The 26,346-nt window shown below is 37.9% G+C and overlaps 1 protein-coding gene and 1 long non-coding RNA gene across 10 annotated transcripts in view; both read right to left on the reverse strand.

Annotated features, from left to right (window-relative positions):
• LOC147835390 (uncharacterized) overlaps positions 1 to 26,346 on the reverse strand; it is a 136,239-nt gene that overhangs the window by 8,975 nt on the left and 100,918 nt on the right. The window contains exons 5-6 of one of the 9 annotated variants that reach the window (XR_015499823.1): positions 24,979 to 25,126; positions 20,425 to 21,033 (exon numbers count right to left, since the gene is read on the reverse strand). The exons of 4 other annotated variants lie outside the window; for them this stretch is intronic. Coding sequence is in view for 1 of the 5 variants with exons in the window: in XM_087268404.1 (XP_087124530.1) it covers positions 24,979 to 24,984 (6 nt within the window). In the remaining 4 variants the exon portion in view is untranslated. Of the gene's footprint in view, positions 1 to 20,424; positions 21,034 to 21,545; positions 25,127 to 26,346 lie in introns of those variants that run through there. 4 more of the 9 variants (XM_087268404.1, XR_015499824.1, XR_015499822.1 and 1 more) reach the window with 4 other exon arrangements.
• On the reverse strand, positions 14,182 to 20,980 carry LOC147835391 (uncharacterized). Its single transcript, XR_015499874.1, has 3 exons — positions 16,423 to 20,980; positions 14,802 to 15,050; positions 14,182 to 14,379 (listed from the first exon to the last, which is right to left on the reverse strand). It is a non-coding gene; the product is annotated as an uncharacterized LOC147835391 (long non-coding RNA).

Consider the following 26,346-nt stretch of genomic DNA (forward strand, 5'->3'; position numbering starts at 1 on the left):
CAACCGACTCCCATGCGGAAGGTCGCCAGTTCGATACCAGCTCGGATCGGGTTGGGTGGTGTAGGACTGGCGGGGTTACATTGGTGCCGTGACCCGGATGGGAGTAAAGTTTAGGGGGGTGAGTGTAACAGAGGCCAGCTAGTAAGTGCTGTGCAGGTAAACCTCACTCCTCTGACCTCTAAAGGTGCTCTAGTGACAGACACTAGAGGCCATGGTAGAGCAACCGACTCCCATGCAGAAGGTCGCAGGTTCGATACCAGCTCGGAGTGGGTTGAGTGGCGTAAGACCGGGGAGGTTACAATAACATCATTAAATTATTAAAATATACAGCAAATGAGAAATAAATATCATAAAAACGAAATTAAAATATACATTATTGTTAAAATAATAGTAATTACTACAATAAAAAGCGTAGATTATTTAAATAAGGCAAATTAGTTGATTAGCCGATTCTAATGGTGTACAAATATTTAGCAGCCAGTGTATTTTGTTCTTGAGTATATAGTAAAGTTTATCTGAGTTCATTCATTGTTAACTTCATTCATTCATTTTCTTTTCGGCTTAGTCTCTTTATTAATCAGGGGTCGCCACAGTGGAATGAACCACCAAGTTATACAGCATATGTTTTACGCAGCGGATCCCATCACTGGGTCACACTCATTTACAAACATACACTGCAAACAATTTAGCCTACCCAATTCACCTGTACCACATGTTTTTGGAGTTATTGAGGAACCCGGAGGAAACCCAAACGACTCTTGAGGTGAGAATGTAGTTGTTTAGATTGCAACTATGCAGTTTATTTATAAGGATAGAGCCCATTTCAAATATTTATGATTTCAGAGATACAGCATGTCTGCATCCATCTGCCTGTCATAGAGCAGAGCAAAGATTGTTGACAGGCCTTAGAGGAGGAAAAACTCTACCTAATTTCAAACTACAGCTGATTAAATTATTATTAAACAAGTAAGTGACTTTCTAAGTCAATCTCTTTCTATTGTATGTAGTAGTGCTGTATTTATACCATAGTAATTGTTTTGATTGTGAGACAGGACTCATTTCAGGAATGTAGGTATTTTGTGTTGGCCACTCTTTGTATAACCCCACGTTACTTGTTACTTTTTGGTGGCCATCTGTTTGTTTCTAATGAATCTCCTGTTTTCATTACTGCAAACTAAGAAAGAAAGAAGAAATGCCCGCATGCGTTTAGCTTTTTTCTTCATCTTAAATACAACAGTAATCTGGTAGTGATCGTGTTGGTTTGGCGTTTTTTTAGGGTTAATTATTGTGATCTCCTGATTGCAACAGAGAAACACTGGGAAATCTTTGTCATTTCATGGCGTTCAGTCTTGTAACCTTAAAATGAGCGCAAAATCACCTTTTTTTGTCTTCACCTTAGACATTACGCTAGAGAATCATTCAAATACTAGCTCTAAGTGTAACATTGGTGAATGAGCTACGGTCTCTGCTGTTCTGACATCAGCTGCAGATGTGAATGAAAGGTGGAAGAAAGTAGTTCCTAATGCAAAAGGGTTTTGAGACTCTCTGTGATCTCTTTTTTTTTTTAACATACACACGATTATGCCGTCAAACTGTTGTATAGACGCAATATCACACTCGTAGCAGTGGGACACTAAGGCACACCTCCCACCAGTGCCATTATACAGCCATATTGCACTGTTACTCCTGTGATACTGCTCATTTAAACTATTAAAAATGTTAATAAAAGTCACTTTTCTTCAGATTTTCAAGGTTAAAAGTTGTTGAAAGAAAGATCAAGGTCTCATAATGCAATTCAAAAGCATAAATAAATGGGGAAAAAATTAAAACAGGAATCACAAAATACGAAAAACTTCTAATTTACTGATATTTTTACAGTGTAGTTCTAGTATTATCACACGGCAAGCTGTTGATTGTCCTAATTGAGAAAGGCATACAGTATACTATTAGAATGACTTAAGGCTGAACAAATAAGAATATATTTTTCTCTTTTTTTTCCCTTTAGTGAATTAGTTCAAATTAAAAACTGCTGTTGTCTCCCTCATTTTTTTGTGTGTGGATATTTTACATTAAAAGATATTGGCCCGATTAGAGCACTCCATTCTGGCTCGTACAAGTAAATGAGTTTAATCTTATCAAACGGAACCAAATCACATGTTATAATGGTTTGGCCCTGAACTTTGCTTTTCTGCTCTTCATTCAACAAACCCCTTTGAGTGTCCTTCTGAATGCCTGAAGAACTTGGATTTTGTATATGATCGTGTAAAGCTGGGTTTGAAAGGAATAAATATGCTCTGTATTCCTGACCCAGAGGTCATAGTGAACCATCAGGCTGAAGAACTGAGGTTAAGAGAGCAGGTTGATGGGGGTCCCGTCATTTCAAACCCTGACTTATGAGAAAAAGCAGACACAGATCTGTTTCTGAAGGGTCACTCGAGGGTCCTCCACCACCAAAACATATGCTGGCGTGAGTCAAAATGAATCAACAAATAGTTTGAGAAGCTAGTAAAACATGCTTTTGATATTCAGAGAAACTGAGGAGATGAATTTCTGCTTACCACCAACAGTAACTTACAGTACAGAACAGCCTGCATTCATACCTGCTTTAACATAAATACTAATCAGTCTTAGCAACTGTTGAGCTACAAAATATTATTATTCACATCTTAATTTAAGTGATTGTCAAAAATCTGCATATTACAATGTTGCTAAATTTTATAAAAATGAAGGCTCAGTGATTAGTACTGTCACCTCACAGCAGGAAGGTTACTGGTTCGAGTCCCAGTTGGGTCAGTTGGCATTTCTGTATGGAGTTTGCATATTCTCGCCATGTTGGCGTGGGTTTTTCCAGGTGCTCCAGTTCCCCCACAGTCCAAAGACATGCGCTATAGGTGAATTGAATAAATTAAATTGGCCTTAGTATATTTGTGTGAATGAATGTGTTTGGATGTTTCCCAGTACTGGGTTGCAGCTGGAAGGGCATCTGCTATGTAAAACATATGCTGGATAAGTTGGCGGTTCATTCTGCTGAGGTGACCCCTGATAATTAAAGGGACTAAGCTGAAGAAAATGAATGTTTTAAAATAAAAAACACAAATCCACTAAAAATTATAACAAAATATTTTATACCAAAATTATTGTCTAAGGCATATTTAGCGCAAGAATCCTATTAATAGACTAATAGATTAAATTGAATGTTTACTATATGTAAACACCACAGTAATAAGCATACAGTAAAAAAAAAATCATCTATAAAAGTTAAATAACATGTGACGACAAAGAAAGAGCATAAACTAAAATCACAATCATAATGGTTTCATCATTAAATAAAATATAGAACAAAAAAAAAATAAAATAGAAATGACTATGAAAAAAATGTAATAAGAAAATACAAATATTTGAATATTTCGTTCTTTTCTTAAAAAAAAAAAAAAAACGTTGAATTTTACAAATATATTTGTATGTCTTTTATTTTTTATGTATTTGTTTGTTTTCCTAAATCCTTCATTCGTCATCCGCAACTCAGTTCTGGGAAACACCCATACATTCTTACATTCACACACACACACACACACACACACACACACACACACACACACACACACACACACACACACACACACACACACACACACACACTACAGCTAATTTCATTCATTCATTCATTCATTCATTCATTCATTCATTCATTTTTCTCTTCGGTTTAGCTTCTTTATTAATCTGGGATCGCCACAGCAGAACAAACCACCAACTTATCCAGCACATGTTTTATACAGCGGATGCCTTTCCAGCTGCAACCCATCTCAGGAAAACATCTATTCACACTCATACACTACGGACAATTTAGCTTTTCCAATTCACCTGTACTGCATGTCTTTGGACTGTGGGGAAAACCGGAGGAACGCGAACGAGGGGAGAACATGCAAACTCCACACAGAAACATCAACTGACTCAGCCGAGGCTCGAACCAGCGACCTTCTTGCTGTCAGATGACAGCACTACCTACTGCGCCACCACATCACCCTACTCTACAGCTTATTTAGTTTATTAAATCAACTTAACCACATGTCTTTGGACTGTGGGGGAAACCGGAGCACCCAGAGGAAACCCATATGAACATGGGGAAAACATACAAACTCTACACAGTAATGTCAACTGACCCAGCTGGGACTCAAACCAGCAACCTTCTTGCTGTGAGTTGACAGTGCTAACTACAGTGCCACCGTTTCGCATTTCCCTGATCATGTCTTTTTAAAGTAATAATACAATAAAAAGGTACAATCGTGGGAAAAAAAAGACAACACAACAACACATTGCAAATGACAATCAAATTAAAAACTAGAAAAATATAAAACTATTCATTTAAAGTTTATGGTTCACTCATTCATTTTCCTTCAGCTTAGTCTCTATTTCAGGGGTCGCCACAGCAGAATGAATTGCCAACTAATCCTGCATGTGTTTTACGCAGCGCATTCCCTTCTAGCCGCAACCCAGCACTGGGAAACACCCATACAAACTCATTCACACACACTCAAACACTACAGACAATTTAGTTTATTCAATTGACCTATAGCGCATGTCTTTGGACTGTGGGGGAAAACCAACCCAAGCTCATTCTAAAAACGTACCCCTATATACATTTAGAGAGCGCCAAGTATGTCCCAGCATGGTGAGCTACGTGTTTTCGTGAATCCACCAGAGTGTATGCTTTTTCAGATCTTAAATTTCTCTTTCAAAGTGCCATTTGCACCATGCTGTTCTTGTGTAAATCTAAAAGAGGGCGCTGTCGACTGACTGATTGATCGACTGACCCACCCTCGTCCTTCCCTAAACTCAACCAATAGTGTTTTTAAAAGCACATATTTACCTGCTCACCCACTTCCTTCAAGGAAGAGGTCTGCATTCCCGCGGGAACTGCGGGACCTGACCAGATTTCTGTGGCGCAGGATTAAATGTCCGGTCGGTAACTGGTTTAATTTTGGATGCGAGCGAGCCGTCTAGCAATATAGCTCCCGACTCCCGAGTGAGCGAGCACGCTTTTGTATGTGAGTGAATGAGACAGCGTGATGCTGTGTTTAGCTTGTTTGTTGCTGTGTGTGTGTGTGTGTGTGTGTGTGTGTGTGTGTGTGTGTGTGTGTGTGTGTGTGCGCGAATGAGCGATAGAGCTTTGTCTATGTGTTTGTGTGTGTGTGTGTGTGTGTTTATACAGACAGCTTGTTATAGGCTGTCTGGACTTAGTATAGCTGGGTGGTTTTCGGTCTTCTTCTCCCCCCCCGCTCTTTAGCGGGATCGGGCGTGGCAGATAGAAAACTGAATATAAGCGGGAGTGGTCGGGTTCGGGCTAAAACCTGGCGGGAGCAGGATTCAAAATTTAGTCTCTATCTCAACCCAACCAACAGTTTTAAAAAGCAATCCAGAGAAAGAAAAGGCCTCACCTGATTTTACCACAATTTCAGATTTTACCACATTGTCACCCTGTTATTTACTTGTTTATTTTATTTTTTGGCTTCTGTTTTTGTCTTAATTGGTTTCTGGAACCATTCTTTACCAGACTCGAACACCGTCATTGTGGTCAACTCCTCACTGCATTTCAAGTCTGCCGACCTACATGGTGAGCTTACAAACTGGTAACAGCAGGAAAGCCGTCCATATAGAGGTAAGCGATCAGCTGGTAAGCGTGAATGAACGGCGTCACACCACCCCATTGCTTTCATTTTAAAGATGAAATGCAGCCATACGTACCTCTGGCTACACAATTAGATATTGTTAACAATCAGGACTCAATTGTTGCGTTCTTTTGAGCATAAGTTCTTATTCGTTAATATAATATAATATTGTAGATACAAGTATAAATGCTCTCAGTCACAAATCTCCTGTTATGGATTATAAGTTTAAAGGTTAAAAATGACATTTTCAAGCCCCCATTTTCAGCTTGTAGCAACCCAAGTGGCAATTTGCAATCTGTTAAAAGTGTCCGGCGAGCAATTATCCGTGACAGAGGTAATTTTAACTTTGTCGTCTACTCGTTACATACAGTAAGCATCCTCATCAATATCATCTTCATAAATAAGCATGGAGTAATTGGAGGGGGTGCTGTTAGTCTTAACCGACACACCATCCACACTCAAAGTGCATTACTATCCATCAGCATAATTAAGATGACAGACAGGGCTGCCGCTTTAGCTTTCCCGCTCTGAGCGGATGTGACAGGGGTTTATTTCATGTCAGTAAATTCAGAAGCATTACAGTAATCTGCCTATAGATTTCATTAGTTTTGAATAATAGCGTTAATGACTTGGAACAGAATGTTTAATCCACTTATGACGACTCGGGCTGATAGATGATTGTGGCCGATGAGCTGACTTGAAGGAAAATCGCTGAGCAAGGCTGAGGAGCTTTGAAAAAGACACTTATTTTCACACTGAAACTGCTCATTCACTCACGCTTCATTCATTTATTAGCAAAACCACAGTCGGAAACAACAGGATTTGTGTCAGTTGAGACCTGGAGAGCATTGGATGCTTTTGTCAATACAGTTTTAATTAAGCAAGGATGTAAGTTGGATGAAATTGTGAATATGAGTACAACAATATAGAAGATTGGTGTAAGCAGAAACATTTTTGCATATTTTTTAGGGTAAGACTTTAATTTAAGGGGCATTCATAAGACTGACGTGTAGATTTAGGATGGACAACTACTGAAATAATATCCACCGACTACTAAATTGTCCCTACCAATAATTTATTTATTCATTCATTCATTTTTCAACTGCTTTTCCAGGACCAGGTCACAAGGGCAGCAGTCTTAAGAGAGAACCCCAGACTTCCTTCTTCCCAGACACTTCCTTCAGCTCCTCCGGGGGGATCCAGAGGGGTTCCAGGCCAGCCGGAGAGACAGATTCCCTCCAGCGTGTCCCGGGTCTTCCCCGAGGTCTCCTCCCGGTGGGACATGCCTGAATCACCTCCCTAGGTAGGCGTTTAGGAGGCATCAGAAACAGATGCACGAGCCACCTCAGCTGACTTCTCTTCATGTGCCATGTCACCCTGCAGCCCAAGACCGGTTACTCACTGAAGCTAAGCAGGGCTGAGCCTGGTCAGTACCTGAATGGGAGACCACTAGGGATCACTAGGTTGCTGTTGGAAGTGGTGTTAGTGAGGCCAGCAGGGGGCGCTCAACCTGTGGTCTGTGTGAGTCCTAATGCCCCAGTAAAATTGAAGGGGACACTACACTGTCAGTGGGCGCCGTCTATCGGATGAGACGTTAAACCGAGGTCCTGACTCTCTGTGGTCATTAAAAATCCCATGGCACTTCTCGTGAAAGAGCAGGGGTGTAACCCCGGTGTCCTGGCCAAAGGCCCTCAATCGGCCCTTACGATCTTGGCCTCCCAATCATCCCCTTCCACTGAATTGGCTCTATCACTGTCTCTCCTCTCCACCAATTCCGGTGTGTGGTGAGCGCACTGGCGCCGTTGTCCTGTGGCAGCCGTCGCATCATCCAAGTGGATGCTGCATACTGGTGGTGGTGTGGAGAGACCCCCCCTCATGATTGTGAAGCGCTTTGGGTGTATGGCCATACACAATAAATGTGCTATATAAATACACATTACATTACATTACATGTGGAGGAGCAGCGGCTCTACTTCGAGCTCCGCCCGGGTGTCAGAGTTCCTCACCCTATCTATAAGGGTCCGCCCTGCCACCCTGCAAAGGAAACTCATTTTATCCGCTTGTATCCGAGATCTTGTCCTTTCAATCAAGACACAAAGCTCATGACCATAGGTGAGAGTAATAACGTAGATTGGCAGGTAAATCAAGAGCTTTGCCTTTTGGCTCAGCTCCTTCTTTACCACAACAGACCAATAATTAAATTCACTTAAAAATTTGTGCTGTCAACAATGGCCATGCAGAAAGGGTTAAATCATTCTCAACTTGAGTTGTACCGCCTCCAAAACTCATATGAACATTGTGATTGGCTGTGCTTTTCCCTGCTGTCAAGTGAGAGGCTGTAGCTGTGTTCAAATAACAGCACAGAAACTGCATAGGGGGATTTTGCTAGAATAAGGGATGTGAGGTCTGGTGACTTTAGAGGCCATTTGAGTACAGTGAACTCATTGTCATGTTCAAGAAACTAGTCTGAGATGATTCACGCTTTATGACATGGTGCATTATCCTGCTGGAAGTAGCAATCAGAAGATGGGTAAACTGTGGTCATAAAGGGATGGACATGGTCAGCAACAATTCTCAGGTAGGCTGTGGCGTTGAGACAATGCTCAGTTGGTACTAATAGGCCCAAAGTGTGCCATGAAAATATTCCCCACAACATTACACCACCATCAGTCTAAACCACTGATACAAGGCAGGATGGATTCTTGATTTCATGTGGTTGATGCCAATTTCTGGCCCTACCATCCGAATGTCAAAGCAGAAATTGAGAGTCCCAGTAGATCAGCAGTTTCTGAAATACTTAGACCAGCCTGTCTGGCACCAACAGCCATGCCAAGTTCAAAGTCACTTCTTAAATCACCTTTCTTCCCCAATCCAATGCTCGGTTTGAACTGCAGCAGATTGTCTTGCCCATGTTTACATGCCTAAATGCATTGAATTGCTGCCATGTGATTGGCTGTTTAGAAATAAAGGTTAACAAGAAATTAAACAGGTGTCCCTAATAAAGTGGCCGGTAAATGTATGTGTAAGTAATGACAATATTGTAACTTTCTATATAACAAATTATTATAAGACACATGCTACAGTTAAATGCAAGCGCTGCACATTATTGGTACTACCTGGAACCACTACGCCATTAACATTGCATGAATCTCGATCATTCAAGCCTTATGAAGAAAACAAGCCTGAGGCCTAATGAGAGTCGACACTTCTTTCAAACATCAGATCTCAGAACAGCTGCTAAATGCAAACATTATGTCATCAGTCAGTGTCCAGGGCAGAAACTAATAGTCCCAACACAAGTAAAAAGCCTGGAATAATCACACAACGTGCTCAGCTTGAGTGAACAGTGCAGATTCTCTATAGAGCTTGCTCAGCACTCCATACATTCCCAATTATGCTAATCAGGTTTCACTTTCATATTTTTATCTGATAATTGTGCTGAGAAAGAGAGATATGGATGCCAAAAAAAAGCTATTTATATAGTATTATATTTTATATCCATGGAATATTTTACACTGGAACAAATTTGGATGTGTTAAGAGATGCTTCACATTTACTGTGAAATGAATCATTCAAGTGGTCTGTCACAGTAGAATAACACTGACAGAATGTTATTTGCATAGAATTGTAGATAGATAAAATTGATGAAATGTTGCCTGGAAGTTCAAATATTAGTTCAACATTTGTAGGGAATTAGCCTTGTGGTATTTGAATAGTTAAAATTTTATGTTTCTAAGGTGATCTTAATGGTTGCTAGGGCAGTGTTATCTGTCTTTATGGATGGATGGATGGAAATAAATAATAGAATGGATAGATAGACGGACGGACGGACAGACAGACTGACAGATAGAATGATATATCAATAGATAGAACAATAGACTTAATTAGATAGAAGAATAAATAGATAGTAAAAATGATAGAATGAAAGACAGAACAATACATAGGCAGATAAAACGACAGACAGACAGACAGACAGACAGACAGACAGACAGACAGACAGACAGACAGACAGACAGACAGACAGACAGACAGACAGACAGATAGATAGATAGATAGATAGATAGATAGATAGATAGATAGATAGATAGATAGATAGATAGATAGATAGATAAAACGATGGATGGATGGATGGATGGATGGATGAACGGATGGATGTACGGATGGATGGATGGATGATGATTAAATAGGTCAGACAAATAGAAATTGGATGAATGGACAAATGTTCATTTTCTTTTCGGCTTAGTCCCTTTATTAATCTGGGGTCGCCACAGCATAATGTACCGCCAACTTATCCTGCATATGTTTTACGCAGCGGATGCCCTTCCAGCTGCAACCCATCCCTGGGAAACATCCATACACACACATACACTACAGTCAATCTTAGTATACTCACTTCACCTATAGCATGTGTCTTTGGATGGATGGATTGATAAATAGAAATTGTATGGATGGAAGAACGTATGGATGAATAAATAGAAAATGGATGGATGTTTGGACGGATGAATGAATGGATGGATGGATAGATAGATGGATGGATAGACCGATTAATAAATAGGCCAGGCCGAAGGACAGACAAATAGAAATTTGATGGATAGATGGATGGATGGATAAATAGAAATTGTATGAATGGACAAATGTATGGATGTTTGGATGGATGAATGAACAGATGGATGGATAAATAGAAATTGGATGGATGAACGAATGAATAAATAAAAAATTGGATGGAAGGCTGAACGAACGGACGGATAGATGGATCAATTAAAATTGGATTTATGCATGGAAGGATAGACAGATGGATAAATATCATTTGGATGGATGGATGGATGAACAACAGATAGATGGATGGATGTATAAATAGAAATTTGAAGACTAGACAGATAATTTGGATGGATTGATGGATGGATGGGCGTACGGATGGATAAATAGAATTTGCATGGATGGATGGATGGATAAAAAGGAACTGGATGAATGGCTGGACCGATGAATACATGAATTGATGGGGGAATGGACAGACAGACAGATGGATGGATGGATAAATTGAATGGATGGATGGATAGATAGATAGATAGATAGATAGATAGATAGATAGATAGATAGATAGATAGATAGATAGATAGATAGATAGATAGATAGATAGATAGATAGATAGATAGATAGATAGATAGATAGATAGATAGATAGATAGATAGATAGATAGCTTTCGACAGACAGAGATTAAAGTGTAAATCTATGATAATGTGTATATTAGTGATTTATGGCTTTAGCACTGTTACTCAGGTGTTTTATGCATGAATAAATCAAGCCAGTCAACAGAATCCCACTATAAACACAGTTCAAAGTAAATCCTTACAGTTAAGTGACGGCGCTTTGCAATTTATCTTTCAGTGCAGTGCATCGCCGCAGGACAGTCTGATCTGTTTGACCTAAGGTAAGCTTTAAAATAGGTGTAGAGTATTAAAGACCTCGCTGTAGGCTGTCATAATGCATTCAAAGCAGAATGTGCACAATGACAACCACCTGGCTTGAAATAAATGAGACCAGCTTTAAACAGCCTGCAGAAACTGCTCTCTGCCCACCAATTGTGCCTCTTAAAAACTGAATAGGAAAAACATTAAAACAAGTAGACAACATAATTGCAGTCGGTTTGGCATTTTATTGTTTCATAGCAAGAACGTTTTTAGCAGCTTCAGTTCTGGAAGTAATTTTTTTCACATTAATTTTCTCCCGCGGGAACTCTAGGAAGTCTTCAGTAAAGCCAAACCAACCAGCACTTAGAAGAATTAGACCACTATATTTGATTCAATAAAAAAGAATGAGACAAGAATGTGTCTTTTTATGAAAAATAAATAACTTGCCTCTTAAAGATTTGAAATAAATGAGAACTTTTATTCAGCAAAGGATTTTATTAAAATGTCAAGAAATATTTTAAAATGTTGAATGAGATTAGAAAGATGGATCCATGGATGGATGGGTTGATGGATGGATTGAGGGATAAGTGTATGGATGCATAAATAGAAATAGAATGATAGAAAAATATGATGATATATGTCATTTAAGACAGACGGACGGACGGGTGGATAGACAGACTTGATTGATAGACTGTAAATAGATGGATGAATGGATGGATGAATGGATGGATAGACTTGATTGATAGATAAACTGTGGACGGACGGACAGAGACAGACAGACAGACAGAAAGGCAGACAAAGAGATAGATAGATAGATAGATAGATAGATAGATAGATAGATAGATAGATAGATAGATAGATAGATAGATAGATAGATAGATAGATAGATAGATAGATAGATAGATAGATAGATAGATAGATAGAAAAAGATGGATGGATAGAGACAGAAATATGAAGGAAGGAGGGATAGAAGGATGGACAGATGGACGGACGGACAGACAGACAGTAAGATAGATAGACAGATGGATGAAAAAATAGATGGAAAAAATAGATGAATGGATGTATGGATAGAGACAGAAATATGAAGGATGGACAAGCGGACGGACAAGCGGACGGACGGACAGAAAGACAGACAGACATAGATAGATAGATAGATAGATAGATAGATAGATAGATAGATAGATAGATAGATAGATAGATAGATAGATAGATAGATAGATAGATAGATAGATAGACAGACAGACAGACAGACAGACAGATAGACAGACAGACAGACAAAGATAGAGAGATGTATGGGAAAAATAAATAGAAAAAGATGGATGGATAAAGATAGAAATATGAAGGATGGAGGGATAGATGGACGCACAGACAGACAGACAGACAGACAGACAGACAGACAGACAGACAGACAGACAGACAGACAGACAGACAGACAGACAGACAGACAGACAGACAGACAGACAGATAGATAGATAGATAGATAGATAGATAGATAGATAGATAGATAGATAGATAGATAGATAGATAGATAGATAGATAGATAGATAGATAGATAGATAGATAGATAGATAGATACAGTTAGACAGTTACAAAGTTGGAGAGAAAAAAAGAGATTTGTATACTAAGTCCAAACTGTAAACAGAGAGACTGGAAATTAAGTTCTCTGCACCGAGCACCACAGGAGGGCAGGACAACTTCTGAATGCCAGAGGAACCAGTGAGTCCCAGAGTCACTATTGCATGTGTGTGTGGAAGAGAGAGACAGAGACAGTGAGAAGGGTGCAAATGAAAAGCTCTTGGCTCATATTTTGCACGGCATGTCTGTTCATGCCAAAAACACAAAGGGGAATTTAGCACGCCATTCAGCTGAACAGTTTATCAATTACACTGCTGCATTCAGACCTTTAGCAACAACGGCCAGTGAGATGAATTATGCACTATTGTTAATCAGTAAACATTTTTAAGGGTAATGTTTCTTAGAGATCTCATTAAAAATCAGACCGTTTGACCCCACAGTATTTTAGATTATTATCCAACACTGTGGATCAAGTGTGAAGGCAGTTTTTTTCCTCTATATTGTATGCTGCTGTAGGCAAACATTGCGTTTGTGTACCACACCGAACTCTAAAAGCATGCAACAGCCAGCGCACTTTCCCTTTCCAGGGGCACAGCGTATAATGCGGCTATTGTTTCTCAAGCCAAATACATTACTGGGTGTAAAAAGTACATCACTTTTGTGCCATTGAGGCTTTCAAAGGGATTTGGCATGTAGAAGGATATTTCCTCAAGTTATGAAATATTCATTCTGGAGCAGACCGAGCAGGAGAGCCAAGCACCAGGAAATGGAAAACAAACTGATTCAATTACATTAATTCTCATGGCTGATGCATTGCATACATTGAGATATACAGGATGTCAGTATGCATGTCCCCGGGCATCAAACCCATGACCTTTGTGTTGATAATGCATTGCTCTACTGGTAAAAGCACTTCAGTGATAAATTCAGACTTTTATTTCTTTTTTGAGAGGTCCTATTATGCTTTAAACCGAGATGTAATTTAACTCTCAGGTATCTCCAGAATGTGTCTGTGAAGTTTGAGCTCAAAATACCTCACAGAGCATTAATATGGAGACAGATAAGACTCAAAAGTAATTCACGCAAAAGACACGATTTACACATGCGTAGCCAAATTCACGTGCATAAAACCAAATTCACGTGCGTAAAATATTTATTTATATTCACAAAAAAATTTCACATGCTCAAAATAAAAATACATTTTCATAAAATACGTTTCACAAATGCAAAACACCATTTGCAAATGTATAGGAGTGTACAAAAAGTTTTGAATGTTTAAAACTTGCGAGTTCATCCTGAATGAGAATGTGCAAATCCTCTTTCACGTACGACTCCCCCTGGATACGTGTGTGTGTATTTTTGAGACTTTCCTGCCAGAGACAGGGTAACTCGTACCTTGCAGCCAATCAGAGGAGAGCTGTAGTCAAGGACACCCACTCTGCGCTCTATTTGCGCAGACTGTTCCTCTCCAGCATGGCGAACGGAGAAAGCAGCAGTCGCAGTCGCACTTTTTTTCATTGATTTATTTATTTGACCATAGCCTCACTCTTTTTATACATTATTTTGTCACAGCTCCGCTCTTCTTATTTATTGTCTCGCAGCCCCATGAGTAAACTTTAGCCTGCAGGGTAATGATGAGGATTAAGTATTATTACGGCCATATAAGTTTTAACAGTGCCGTTGTGGTCCAGCGGTCAGCACGTTGGGTTGCCTCATCATTACCCTGCAGGCTAAAGTTTACTCATGGGGCTGCGAGACAATAAATAAGAAGAGCAGAGCTGCGACAAAATAATATATAAAAAGAGTGAGGCTATGGTCAAATAAATAAATCAATGAAAAAAAGTATGACTGCGACTGCTGCTTTCTCCGTTCGCCATGCTGGAGAGGAACAGTCTGCGCAAATAGAGCGCAGAGTGGGTGTCCTTGACTACAGCTCTCCTCTGATTGGCTGCAAGGTAAACTTTTTGTACACTCCTATACATTTGCAAATGGTGTTTTGCATTTGTGAAACGTATTTTATGAAAATGTATTTTTATTTTGAGCATGTAAAATTTTTTTGTGAATATAAATAAATATTTTACGCACGTGAATTTGGTTTTATGCACATGAATTTGGCTACGCATGTGTAAATCCTGTCTTTTGCATGAATTACTTTTGAGTCTTATCTGTCTCCATAATTAATATGCAGAATTTTTGTGAACAGAAGTAAAAACACACTGTTTTCATGTGTGCTTCTGTAAATGCAAATGAGCTGCTGTTCTATGCCCACTTTCTACAAAAGAACAGCCTTTACACAAGTTCAATAATCCTTTGGAAGAAACATGCAGGATATTTTATAAAGTCACTCGTCTTACAACTTTATATGTAACTAATGATTGTAATAAAACCCTTTATTAAGGGCCTACTCACACTATGCCATCCGTACCGTGCCCAGGACCGTTTCCCGGATCGTTTGAGAAGTGTGAGTGCGCTGAATCGGGCTCAAGCACGGTTCACTTGGCCGGCCCTGGCCCGGTTGGAAGAGGTGTGCCTGAGCGCGGTACACTTGGGCTTTGGCGCGGTACGCTTGTGTGTGAGCGCAAAACGCGCCAAAGCCCGAAACCGAAAGCGAGACGTGACTTTAAGGGGCTGTTTCATATGGATTTATTAATCATTCTTACTGTTCAGTGATCGCAAACTGCCGTAGTTTATTAAAGACGCAAACTCCTCACAGCATGACAGCTGCGCGCCTTCAGCAGACCTCCTTATTCCTGCAGCACGAGAGCTTTATGATTGTTTATGAGCGCCAAAAGTGGCGGATATGTTCAGTGAAATATCTGACTGCGTGTCACCACATCCCTAAGGACTGTTTGGCGAAATATTTGACTGCATGTCACTGCGTAACAAACGACTGAAACGATATAACTAGAGAAATCTCCACTGTGCTACTGAGTGAGAGCGTATGGCAAGCCGTTTTAGCATTTAAACCTTGTTCTGACTATCCATAAATATATTTAGAGATATAATTATATTTTGACTAGTCATAATTATAATTCGACTAGTCAGAATGACAATTAGAGATATCTGCAATTACAATTGTACAAGTACGAAATCAGATTGGAGATATCTGCAAATATATTATGACTAGTCGTATTCCTCCATTGACTTCCATTGAAAAATATTTGCAGATATCTCTAACTGAGTTTTGACTCGTCAAAAATCCAATTCAAGATATCTACAACTGTAATTCGACTATTAGTAAATTAATTAGAGATATCTTCAAATATATTTGTAAATATCTCTAAATATGACGAATTAAAGACATCTCCAAATGTATTATGTCTAGTAAAAACTCAGTTAGAGATATCTCTAATTACAATTGTGACTAGTCAAAACTCAGTTAGAGATATCTGCAAATATTTTTCAATGGAAGTCAATGGAGGAATACGACTAGTCATAATATATTTGCAGATATCTCCAATCTGATTTTGTACTAGTACAATTGCAATTGCAGATATCTCTAATTGTTATTCTGACTAGTCGAATTATAATTATGACTAGTCAAAATATAATTAGAGATATCTCTAAATATATTTATGGAGTCAGAACAAAGATTTAAATGCTAAAAAGGCTTGCCATAGAGAGCGCTTCTGAACAGCGCAGCAGCGATGACGTAAGCGTGCCGAGGCCCGATATGGTGTGAGCTCGGGCCGTCGGGGGAGACGGGAGGGGGGACAAGCGTGCTTTGGCCCGGTTCGAGGCAACTGTACCTAGTGTGAGTACGGCCTAAATGCCTTGACACATAACTTCTTTTGCTGATATTTTTCTGGTTTCTGTGACTTTTATCCAGCTCAGAATCGTTGGAAATGCATGCCTATTGTAATTAAAGAGATCAGGTGTTCCCAAACTTTTAAGCCTGCAACCCCCAAAATAACAATGTCAGTGACTCGCGACCAGGGCGTTGCTAGACCTAATTTTGGGGAACGTGCCCCAGTAAATGCTTGAGATATGATTTAAGTGTATTTATTAAGGGTGGTAATCCCGGAATAAAGACGTTATTCTCATGTGCAACCGAACCAACGGTGGTGAAAGCAATGTAGTTTAATCTAAAGCAAGCTGACGCATTTCTGTATTTGCGCAGAAAACCATACCCGCGTGCCTCATGCACTGCTTCTGCAGGACCCTGACGCGTTGTTCTTCTCCCGGTGTGAGTCCCAGTTGTGATATGCTTGCCGAAAAAAAGTACTTGCTGATCACACTCTGCTCATGCGTTATGAAACCGACGTAACAGCCTTTTATGCTGAGGTGACGGCACGCAGTGAGTTTTGCAAGTCGACAAAACTAAAGTTTAAATAACCTATCAGCCTCCTGATAGATTTTTTTGAATGAAGTTAAGAGGAGGGATGACGAGTCAGGGAGGTCAGACTTAATAAACCTTATTCTCTGACATGTGTCTAAGTCTAAGGCAACAGATAATTCTATAAAAAAAAATTCTCCTGTCCTGTGATAGAGCCCTGAGTTTATAAAATCCTCGAGCCCTGGACTCCCTCCAGTAGCAGGGCAAGAAGGGAGTTTAGGCTCAGGTAGATTTCGATGAACTCCCCCGACTTGTTAATGAGAGCTAAGAGCTCGTCGATAGTGCCAATTTGGCAAGGTCAGTTTACTTATAGCACATGGGGAAACCCATGTGAGCACGGGGAAAACATGTAAACTTCACACAGAAATGTTCTTGCTGTGAGGCAACAATGCTAATCACTAGGCCACCATGTTGCTCAATCTAGAAAAAAAAGAGAGAAGTAGGGGTGGAAGCGGGGATTCTTCAAGATGAAGATACTGAGGTTAGAAACTTTGGATATTTATAGTGAGTTAGGAATCGTCTGATTGGTGAATCAATTGTTAACTTATGCAGGGCCAGCTGTGGTCAATCACAAGCATAAGATCCTCTCGAAATTAGTTTATGAACAACTTCACTTAGCAAAACTGTTAAATCATTGCAGAACCTCTCATCATCACAGGGATCTATTGTTGCCATCTTTGGTAGTTTATAGCAGTTTTTTGCTTCCCTCCCTCCCAACTATGAGATGGTTAAGTTTTGACACCTTGTAAAAAACTTTGTAGCCAAAAACAATATATAACAATACATGTAAAAACTCAAGCATATTCATTTGAAGCCAGCATGCTGGTTCATTTGGCTTGAATTATTTGTTTTTTTCAAAGCAAACCTTGATTTTTACAGGTCAACGTGAGCAGATTTCACGTCTAGTCTTTTAGAAAACACTAGCACCTATTCCGGACACTAAGTGAAGCGTTCCAGCCGCCCTCAGTGAGATCTAGTTTTTCAGCCCTCAGAATTAATTCTCACTTTAGTGTCTGCGATCCAGTCTACTTCCTCTTTATAAATATTTCATGCGGCCGGTCTCTGAGGGAAATCTCTCTCAGCTCCTAAGCAAGAGCTGACAGAAGGTTTCTTCAGGCTCGCCATCCTCCTCCAAACTCCAAATGGATGCAGTCAGTCCACTAACTAGTCGACTGGCACGGTTAAAGTCTGACTTCTTTCATTCCTGTTGGTTCCATCGAGACAATGGCATGTGAAACGAACAAAAGAAATAATTGGTCAAATGAATGAGGCCCTACTTGTCGAAAAATACATTGAGCTAACCGTTGATTTCACCGCAGGGTACTGACATCTCTATTTTCCTCTATGAAAGCACTTCACTTTTTATGGCATCTTTGGGTCACGGCGGCTCTTTTCCTTAAAAGAGGCTTTTGCTGGATCCGCCAGACTCAATCAGAAAGGCAGGGATGCATAATTGAACAGCTGGTAAATTACACAAGAGTAGGTGATTACATTTCATGAAGGTCTTTTAGCGGTAATGATGCTGCATTACACTCACGCTGTATTGTCTAAAGGTCTGTTTACTGATTCTCACTCTGTTATTGGCGCTTTTTATGTCCAAGAGGGTTTATTTTTCTTACAATTTCAAAATATATAATTTTTTGAGAGTTATGTCCATTTTCAATCCGTTTATGTTAATTTTTGACAACTTTTTTCTATATATTTCATTGTTTTACTTGTGTGAAAAGACTAAAAATATGAAAAAGTAATCGTCATATTTTCCAAAAATGACAAACCCTATGTCGTGCATTACAGTTTTTCTCAGTCGCTTTGGTGCATTTCTCACTACACTATTTACATTTGCACAACAGTTAATGCATTTCTCAAAACAATTAGTCATTTGTGCACATCCTAGTAGCAGTTTCTCATTCTTTTCAACAAATTGTGAATGATTTTGGACAAGCATCAATTGCTTTCATACAACTCTCTGCTGTTTAGAACATTATCATCTGCTTATGTCATGTCAATCAAAATGAACTAAACGTGTGAATGCTGAATAGTCATTCTATATAAAACTAATAGTGCTCATTTCATTACTTGAGTCATTACATACAAAAATGGTGAACTACTTGTCAAAATCTGTCAAACTAATTTTATAAAACAAATTTAAATCTTTATTTTCCTGAAAATGTCTTTAAAATTGAACAATTTGATGAATAATTTACAGACCTGTGTATTTTGTAGGCTCAGTTCCAATATGTACTGCAATATTGTGTACAGTTGTGCACAGCTCTACCCAAAGGGAGTTTATGTTTGTTGTAAATAAGGGTGTGTTTATTCCTTTTCACAATGCAGCGAGTAAATTAGGATTTCAAAGAGCAAATGCAGTAAAAATGTGAAACATACATATTCAGTGTCTTGTACTCAGACACCTCACTAAATGCAGCGATGTCTCACTTTACTGTAGTTATTAAATGGCTGTGCAAATAGTCTATAGTGCTGTCTTGAGCATTTTCAGGAAGTGTCACCAACATCTGACTTTTTTTGCATTGAAAAAATGTACAGAGTAAACTGTCATGATGAAAACATGACTAAGCCATTTGACAATCTTGTTCATAAACAATGGTTTCAGGACTTTTCATTTTGACGATACTGACAATTTGATTGACATGAATACTTGCTTTTGAAGAATGAACTATCCATTTTGGAGCATGTGATGCACTTTTGCAGGTTATCAGCTAGGTTTTGCAGTTTGCACTAATTGTTTTGAGAAATGCATTAAATGTTGTGCAAATGTAAATAGTGTTGTGAGAAATGCACCAAAGCGACTGAGAAAAACTGTAATTGCACCACAAGCTAAGTTTCACAATCTGAATTTTTTTAAAGCTGTTTTATTTACCACGGATATATATCATTATATCTATCTAGCAACTTGATGTCAAAATATTTAAGTGACATAAAATTACATCAAAAACAAACCAAAAATTCTAATCAATTTCAGATCACTTTACAACCTGTGTGCTTATGCTAGTGGGCTGGTTTTTTTCACCCTGTTCTCACTTTGCTTTAATCAAGAGCAAGGTTAGAGTTTTTTTTTTTTTAGCCTAACTCTCCAGATGTATCTTAATTCCCTTTCTAAATGCTACCTCCTGTGACCCGTCTTCCCTTGAAAATTGTGATGTTTATGTATGGTCAGGGGGGTTTAATTTCACTATACGAAATTGTATAGGACAAATAAAGGCCTGATTTGATTTGACCTTAATGTCAAAACAACAAATTGGCATCTGCAATTGCAATTGGTAATTTTTTTTTTCAGGACAACCTAAATTGATTTTTGATGTGTTTTTAATGTATGTATCATCTTGATGTCAAAACAACATCAAATAGACATCTGAAATTGGCATCAAAAACACATCAAAAATTGATCAGACTGCCCTGTAAATAATTTTTAAAGTTTTTTGAGGCAAATAAAATCCTGCTTTCAGATGAATACAATATTTCCTATATTGTAATAGTTTTTCTGTCATTTTTTGATGGTCAAAAAGGCATCAATGTGTGGATGTCAAATGAACATCAACAACAATATTTTTAGCTGTTGCGTTGATTGGTTATTAACAGTGTTGGGGAATTTAAAACTGTAGTAGCATCAAGAAAAGTAGCAAATCTGTCAAACTACAATTCTAGAAAATAGCAACAAATGAAGCATGCTGATACCAAAATAATGGTCATTCTATAGTTTAAGTTATAACTCTGTATTAATAAACAATGGACTTGGATTTTTGTAACACAGGCTCATTCAGAAAACGTAGCCCTATATATGTTTCTAAAGATCGAAATTATTATTAAAATTAGATCAAATTATGTAGACACAGCTAGGTATGGCTGCATTTCATTTTTTAAATGAACGCTACAGGGCGGTATGACACTGTTCCTTTTCTCGCAAACTAGCTGACCGCTTACCTGCATCAGGACTGCTTTCCCAGTGTTACCAGTTTGTCCTGTAGCTCGACACATACGTCGGCTGACTTGAGATGCAGAGTGGAGTTAACCGCAACGATGGGATTCGAGTCTGATGTTCACCGGTTCCAAAAAGCAGGTAAGACAAAAACAGAAGCCAAGAAATAAAATAAACAAGTAAATAACAAAGTGAGAATGTGGTAAAATCGGTAAATATGGTAAAAATCAGGGGTCTTTACTTTTTCTGGACTGCTTTTCAAAACTCTGCGGTTAGATTACAGAAGTAGGTGGGTGGGTCAATGGGTGTTTTTAAAAATACAATTGGTTAGGTTTAGGGAAGATGGTGGGTGGAGGGGATTGGTCAGTTGGTCAGTCAGTCAGTGAGTTAGTCATCAGCGGCCTCTGGCGGATTTACGTGAGAAGAGCAAGCGTGAATGGACTCGCCAGAGAAATTTGAGATCTCAAATATCGTACACAGCGGCCTCTGGTGCATATGCAAAAACATAAACTGCTAAAAAAATGTAGCTCCTGGGACATATTTTGCTCTCTAGAAATATATATAGGGGTATGCAATCAGAATGAGGCTGGTTTGGATTTTTAGCTCAATATTTTGTTTTTCTTTTTAGTATAGTTAGTTAGCATATAGTTAGGTTTAGGTATTGATTAGGGATATAACAGTATCATACTTTGTAAGTACTAATAAACAGCCAATATTTTATTATTAGGCAGGTAATAAATAAGTAGTTACTAGCAGGAACCGGTACTTTAACTTAAAAGTGTTAGTAAAATAATTAACTTAAAATTAAGAACATGGTAGCACTGTCTCAAACAAACAAACAAAAAAAAAGAAGATAAACTATATGCCTCCATTTTGCTTAGAAGATTTATTGAAGATCTCCCACAACATTCTTACTCCAGACTGAAAACTGTTAGAATACTTGAATTTTTAACTTGTTTGTTTGTTGAAAAACTTAAATAACTGTAATAAATCTATTAATAAACAGATACTATCTTATATTGTACACTCAAACATGACTTTAGCTGCTTGTTCAAACTACTTAAAATTAGTTGAAATAACCCAATTCTTAAGTTTTTTTGAGGGACAACTTAATTGTTTTATGTTTAATCCACTTAAATTTGTAAAAATTAAGTTAACTTCATTTGTGTGGGGACAACATGATGGAATTGTGTGGAACATTTTTTACATTGTGTGTGGCATCAGTTGTTGTGCACTATATGACTAACTACAACACACTGTAAGTGAAAAAATTCATTGACAATTTTCATTGACAAAACCTTACGTCAAATCGATTGTAGCAAAACGAGTCTGCTTTTTTTGTAGTCTGATCTCTGCGTTGCTCTATTTCATCCTCTGAATTGCTGTTCTTGGTCTAAGAGGTAAAAAAAACGTCTTTCAAAGAGACATGTAATTGTCCATTTCCCTTTTCAGTTTACTAAGACAGCAGCTATTTTATATTTAATTTGTTTTAAAAAGCAGAAAAATAACGTAATACCAAAACACAAGCAATAGCTGTAAATGTATTGTTAGAATGTCTTATTAAAGAACATATCTGTAAAACAACAGGTATTTCACTGTATAATGAAAAAGCTGGAATATTCTGTAAAACAATACAGACAATTACCTTTAAAATAACATTTATTTTTTACAGTGCAGTATTAAAAGAATTATTAGCCCCTTTAAGCATTAGATACCTCTGTCACCTGCATTTTAACACGTCACTGTACTGTTGTAATTTACAGTAAGTGAATGCACAAAATATACTTTGGGTTTAGACGAAATCACTGTATAAGTCTAAAAATACCCACAACTGAAGAAACACACTTGTGGGTTGATGAAGAGAGGCCATTTTCATCCCGGATCTGGTTACGCAGCAGCTTTTATCATCTTGTCAAGTGATAAACCTGTGTCATGTTCTTCATTATCTCCCCCAGCGCTGGAATCACCATAATGAATCCACTATTATGTGTGAGCTTTGTAAAGAGTGCGGCTCTTTTTCACAAGCTGTAATGCGATCTTAAAGTCGACGACCTTTTAGAGAGATTGCAGTTTAAAAGCTTCCATATTTATTTCATGTCAATTCATTCATGAGACCAGGCTGCGGTTACGGCGCTGTCTCAGTAAAGTGAAAAGGGAAATGCACGATTACATGTGCCTTCCAGGGACATTTTTTACCTGTTAGACCAAGAAAACAGTCAGAGGATGAAACAGAGCAATACAGGCGTCAGACTACAAAGACATCAGCCTGGTCTTGGCACAAACCCATTTGACGTAAGATTTAGTCAATGACAAATGACTCAATAATATATATATTTTTTCACTTACAGTGCATTGTATAGACAGCAATTGATTTTAAAAGATCAAATAAATTGATTATATACAGTCAAGCCCGAAATTATTCATACTCCTGGCAAATTCTGACTTAAAGTTACTTCTATTCAATTAGCTTTTTTTTTTACCGGAAATGACACAGGTTTCTACCAAAAGATAAAAAATCAATGTACAAGAGGCATCATTGTAGAAAAAAATGCTTAAAGGGGCTAATAATTTTGTGTGTGTATATGTATGGTTGAAGTCAGAATTATTAGCCCCCTTTTGAAATTTGTTTGTTGTTTTCTGTCCAAAATTATTCATTCTCTTCTCAACAATTAATAGAAAAGCCTTTATTGGCTATTACAGCAATCAAATGCTTTCTATAATTCCTGACCAGCTTTTTGCATGTCTCCCCTGCTAATTTTGCCCATTCATCTTTAGCGATGAGCTCCATCTCTTCCAGGTTGGAGACTCTCCTTGCCATCACCCTGATTTTTGGCTCCCTCAACAGATTCTCAATTGGATTTAAGTCAGGACTCTGTCTGAGCCGCGACAAAATGTTTATGTTTTTGTCTGCTAGTCATTTCTTCACCATTTCACCAGTTAAGGACAAAATTACTAGCCCTCTGATGTAATTTAAATGATTAAATTACATAACAGAGCAAGGGCATTTTTTCTACAGTCATAGTTTTTTTCTTCTAAATAAGTTCTTATCTCCTTTACTTTCTCTGGAATAAAAATTTTAAAATAAATTATAAACCGTAAAGGTGAATATTATTAGGCCCATTAGGATTTTATCTTAAGAATTAAAACTTTTATCTTAACAGACTTATTCTTACATCACATATAAATATATATTTTCATATCAGTCTGATATCAAATCTTTATAAAGTCAAAAAAAAGTGAGAAAAAAAAAGAGTCTGAATTTCATTGAAAAATTGAAAAACACCTAGAATTTTTATGGAATTTAAGTTAACTCTTGAGATTAAACTATGTTTAACGGTTTAAGGTGAAGAGCACAGTAAAACATATACTGCATAAGCACAGAGGTAAAATCCATATTTTATAATGAAATAAGATTAAAACCAGCAGCAAAAAATATTTTGTTGTATTATTTATTGCTTTGTGTGTTGTAATCACTTTAGAACATCTTGACAGAAAGACTAATATGCTTAATTTAGCATTTTTGCAAAAACACTTGTTTTGCACATTTTAATCTTTGATTTTTAAAGACTGGATATTCCTTGTGATTGTTTTATTTAAAGGCTGTGTTAATCTTTTTTATTGTGTGCAGTCTTCCAATAAAAAAGTATTTCGTTTCTCCACATAACTATTGCTTCACTCACTGGGGCTTTAAAGGCGATGCCTAAACATTTCTCTTCAGTTTTATACCATTTAATACTCTTATCTAACATCACATTAATACTGAAAAAAATCCTGTCAGCCGAATACAAAGCAAATATCCTCCACATAATATTTCCATCTCAACTTGGGAGCAGACGAGCAACAGCTTATACTCTCGGTGACTGTAAAGACTTCATTAAACTTTACTGAAATGATGAGCCCTCAAGGACACGAGTGCTTGTGAACATGGCAGGATTCATCGTCTGCTTCCCCCGGAGAATAAAAAGAGTCGCTCTTCACAGCTAAAATCCGACTGAACCTCAGACGTGTTGGATGAGATCTTGTCGGCCATAAACAAATGAATAAAGCTGAGATTCTTACTTGCATTGACTCGGGCGTGAGTGTAAATGTGATGAGTGCTCGGACCCAGGAGGGCTGAGCCAGACGCTTTTGGCTTCATCTTCATTAGGTTGCTCTTCTCACTTACAGACATGAAACACCCAGAGGAGAACACACAGTCTGTCGGCTCCTGAGGTGCAAAACCAAAATACACACAAATATGACAATTGTTGACGTACAGTGGAGCTGGAAAATTAATTTGGAGATTATAGCTCAGATTACGGTTTAAAGAGAAGGGATTTGATGCAAGATCTTCAAGTTTATACTGGGCTTTTAAATCACAGTCTCAGCCAGATTTATTTAATATAGTTAAATTTACACCATGATTAATTCATTACAATACAGGATTAAAATCCTGAAAAATGTACTTTATTAATGTAGGTGTGACGCTGGTTGAGAAGGAAGACAAGGAAGGTTATCGTTTTATCGGTTTCACTCAAAACAATGTCACAAAGTGAGGAAGTAAGGGAGTGGTGTCAATGCTGTAAGAGAAACAAAGCAAAGGTTCAAAACACGGAAGGCAAGGAAAACACGTTGTAATGTCACTTAACAGATAACAAGACTCAGCAACAACTGTTTGTTTGAGAGGTGTACATATAGTCTGTGCAATCAGTCCAAAAGCAGCTTCAGCTGCGAAAGTCTAATCAATGGTGACTTGGAGCAGGTGAGTGTGTATGTTGCATGACTGGGATCTGTAGTCCATAAACCCGCAGATGTGTAGTTCGTGTGAAAGTGATCTCTGGATGTTAGATCGCTGGTGATCGTGACATGCATATGCACAAATATAATATTTTATAGCTTTCTATTAAAAATATAAATTTAATTGAGAGATTTGTGAAGGATGTACTCATATACGCCGAGCACTGTATGTAGTGTTGTAGGTGTGTGTATGTGTGTGAATAATGTAAAAAAAAACCTGTAAAATAATAAGTTAAAAATGATGGTAGGAAATACAGTAGAAACAGTACAATTTATAAAGTACTATACTGTTTCATTCATTTATACAGTGCTAATAACTTACTGTACTAACAATGTATTATTGTTACACATACAAAAACAACCAAACGCAAGTTCTGATGAGGAAATCATAAGATGAAACATTGCTCATCACAACTTTTTCACAAGCAGAGAAATATATAAAAGGCCATCTGTGTCATTACATATGCTACTAAACACCATCATAGTAACACACATGACAGTAAGGTAATGCAATAAACCTTATTTATTAACATTGAAGTAACATAAACTCTAATTTACCTGACCAATGATAATAAAAAAAAACTAAAAAAAGACCGCAGTAATGTAAAAAAATGAATGCGAATTATAATTTTTTTAACTGTTAAATTATGA

This window comes from Danio rerio, chromosome 9 (assembly GCF_052040795.2).
Source record: "Danio rerio strain M-AB ecotype USA chromosome 9, GRCz13ab, whole genome shotgun sequence".
In the NCBI taxonomy this organism is placed as follows: Eukaryota; Metazoa; Chordata; class Actinopteri; order Cypriniformes; family Danionidae; genus Danio; species Danio rerio.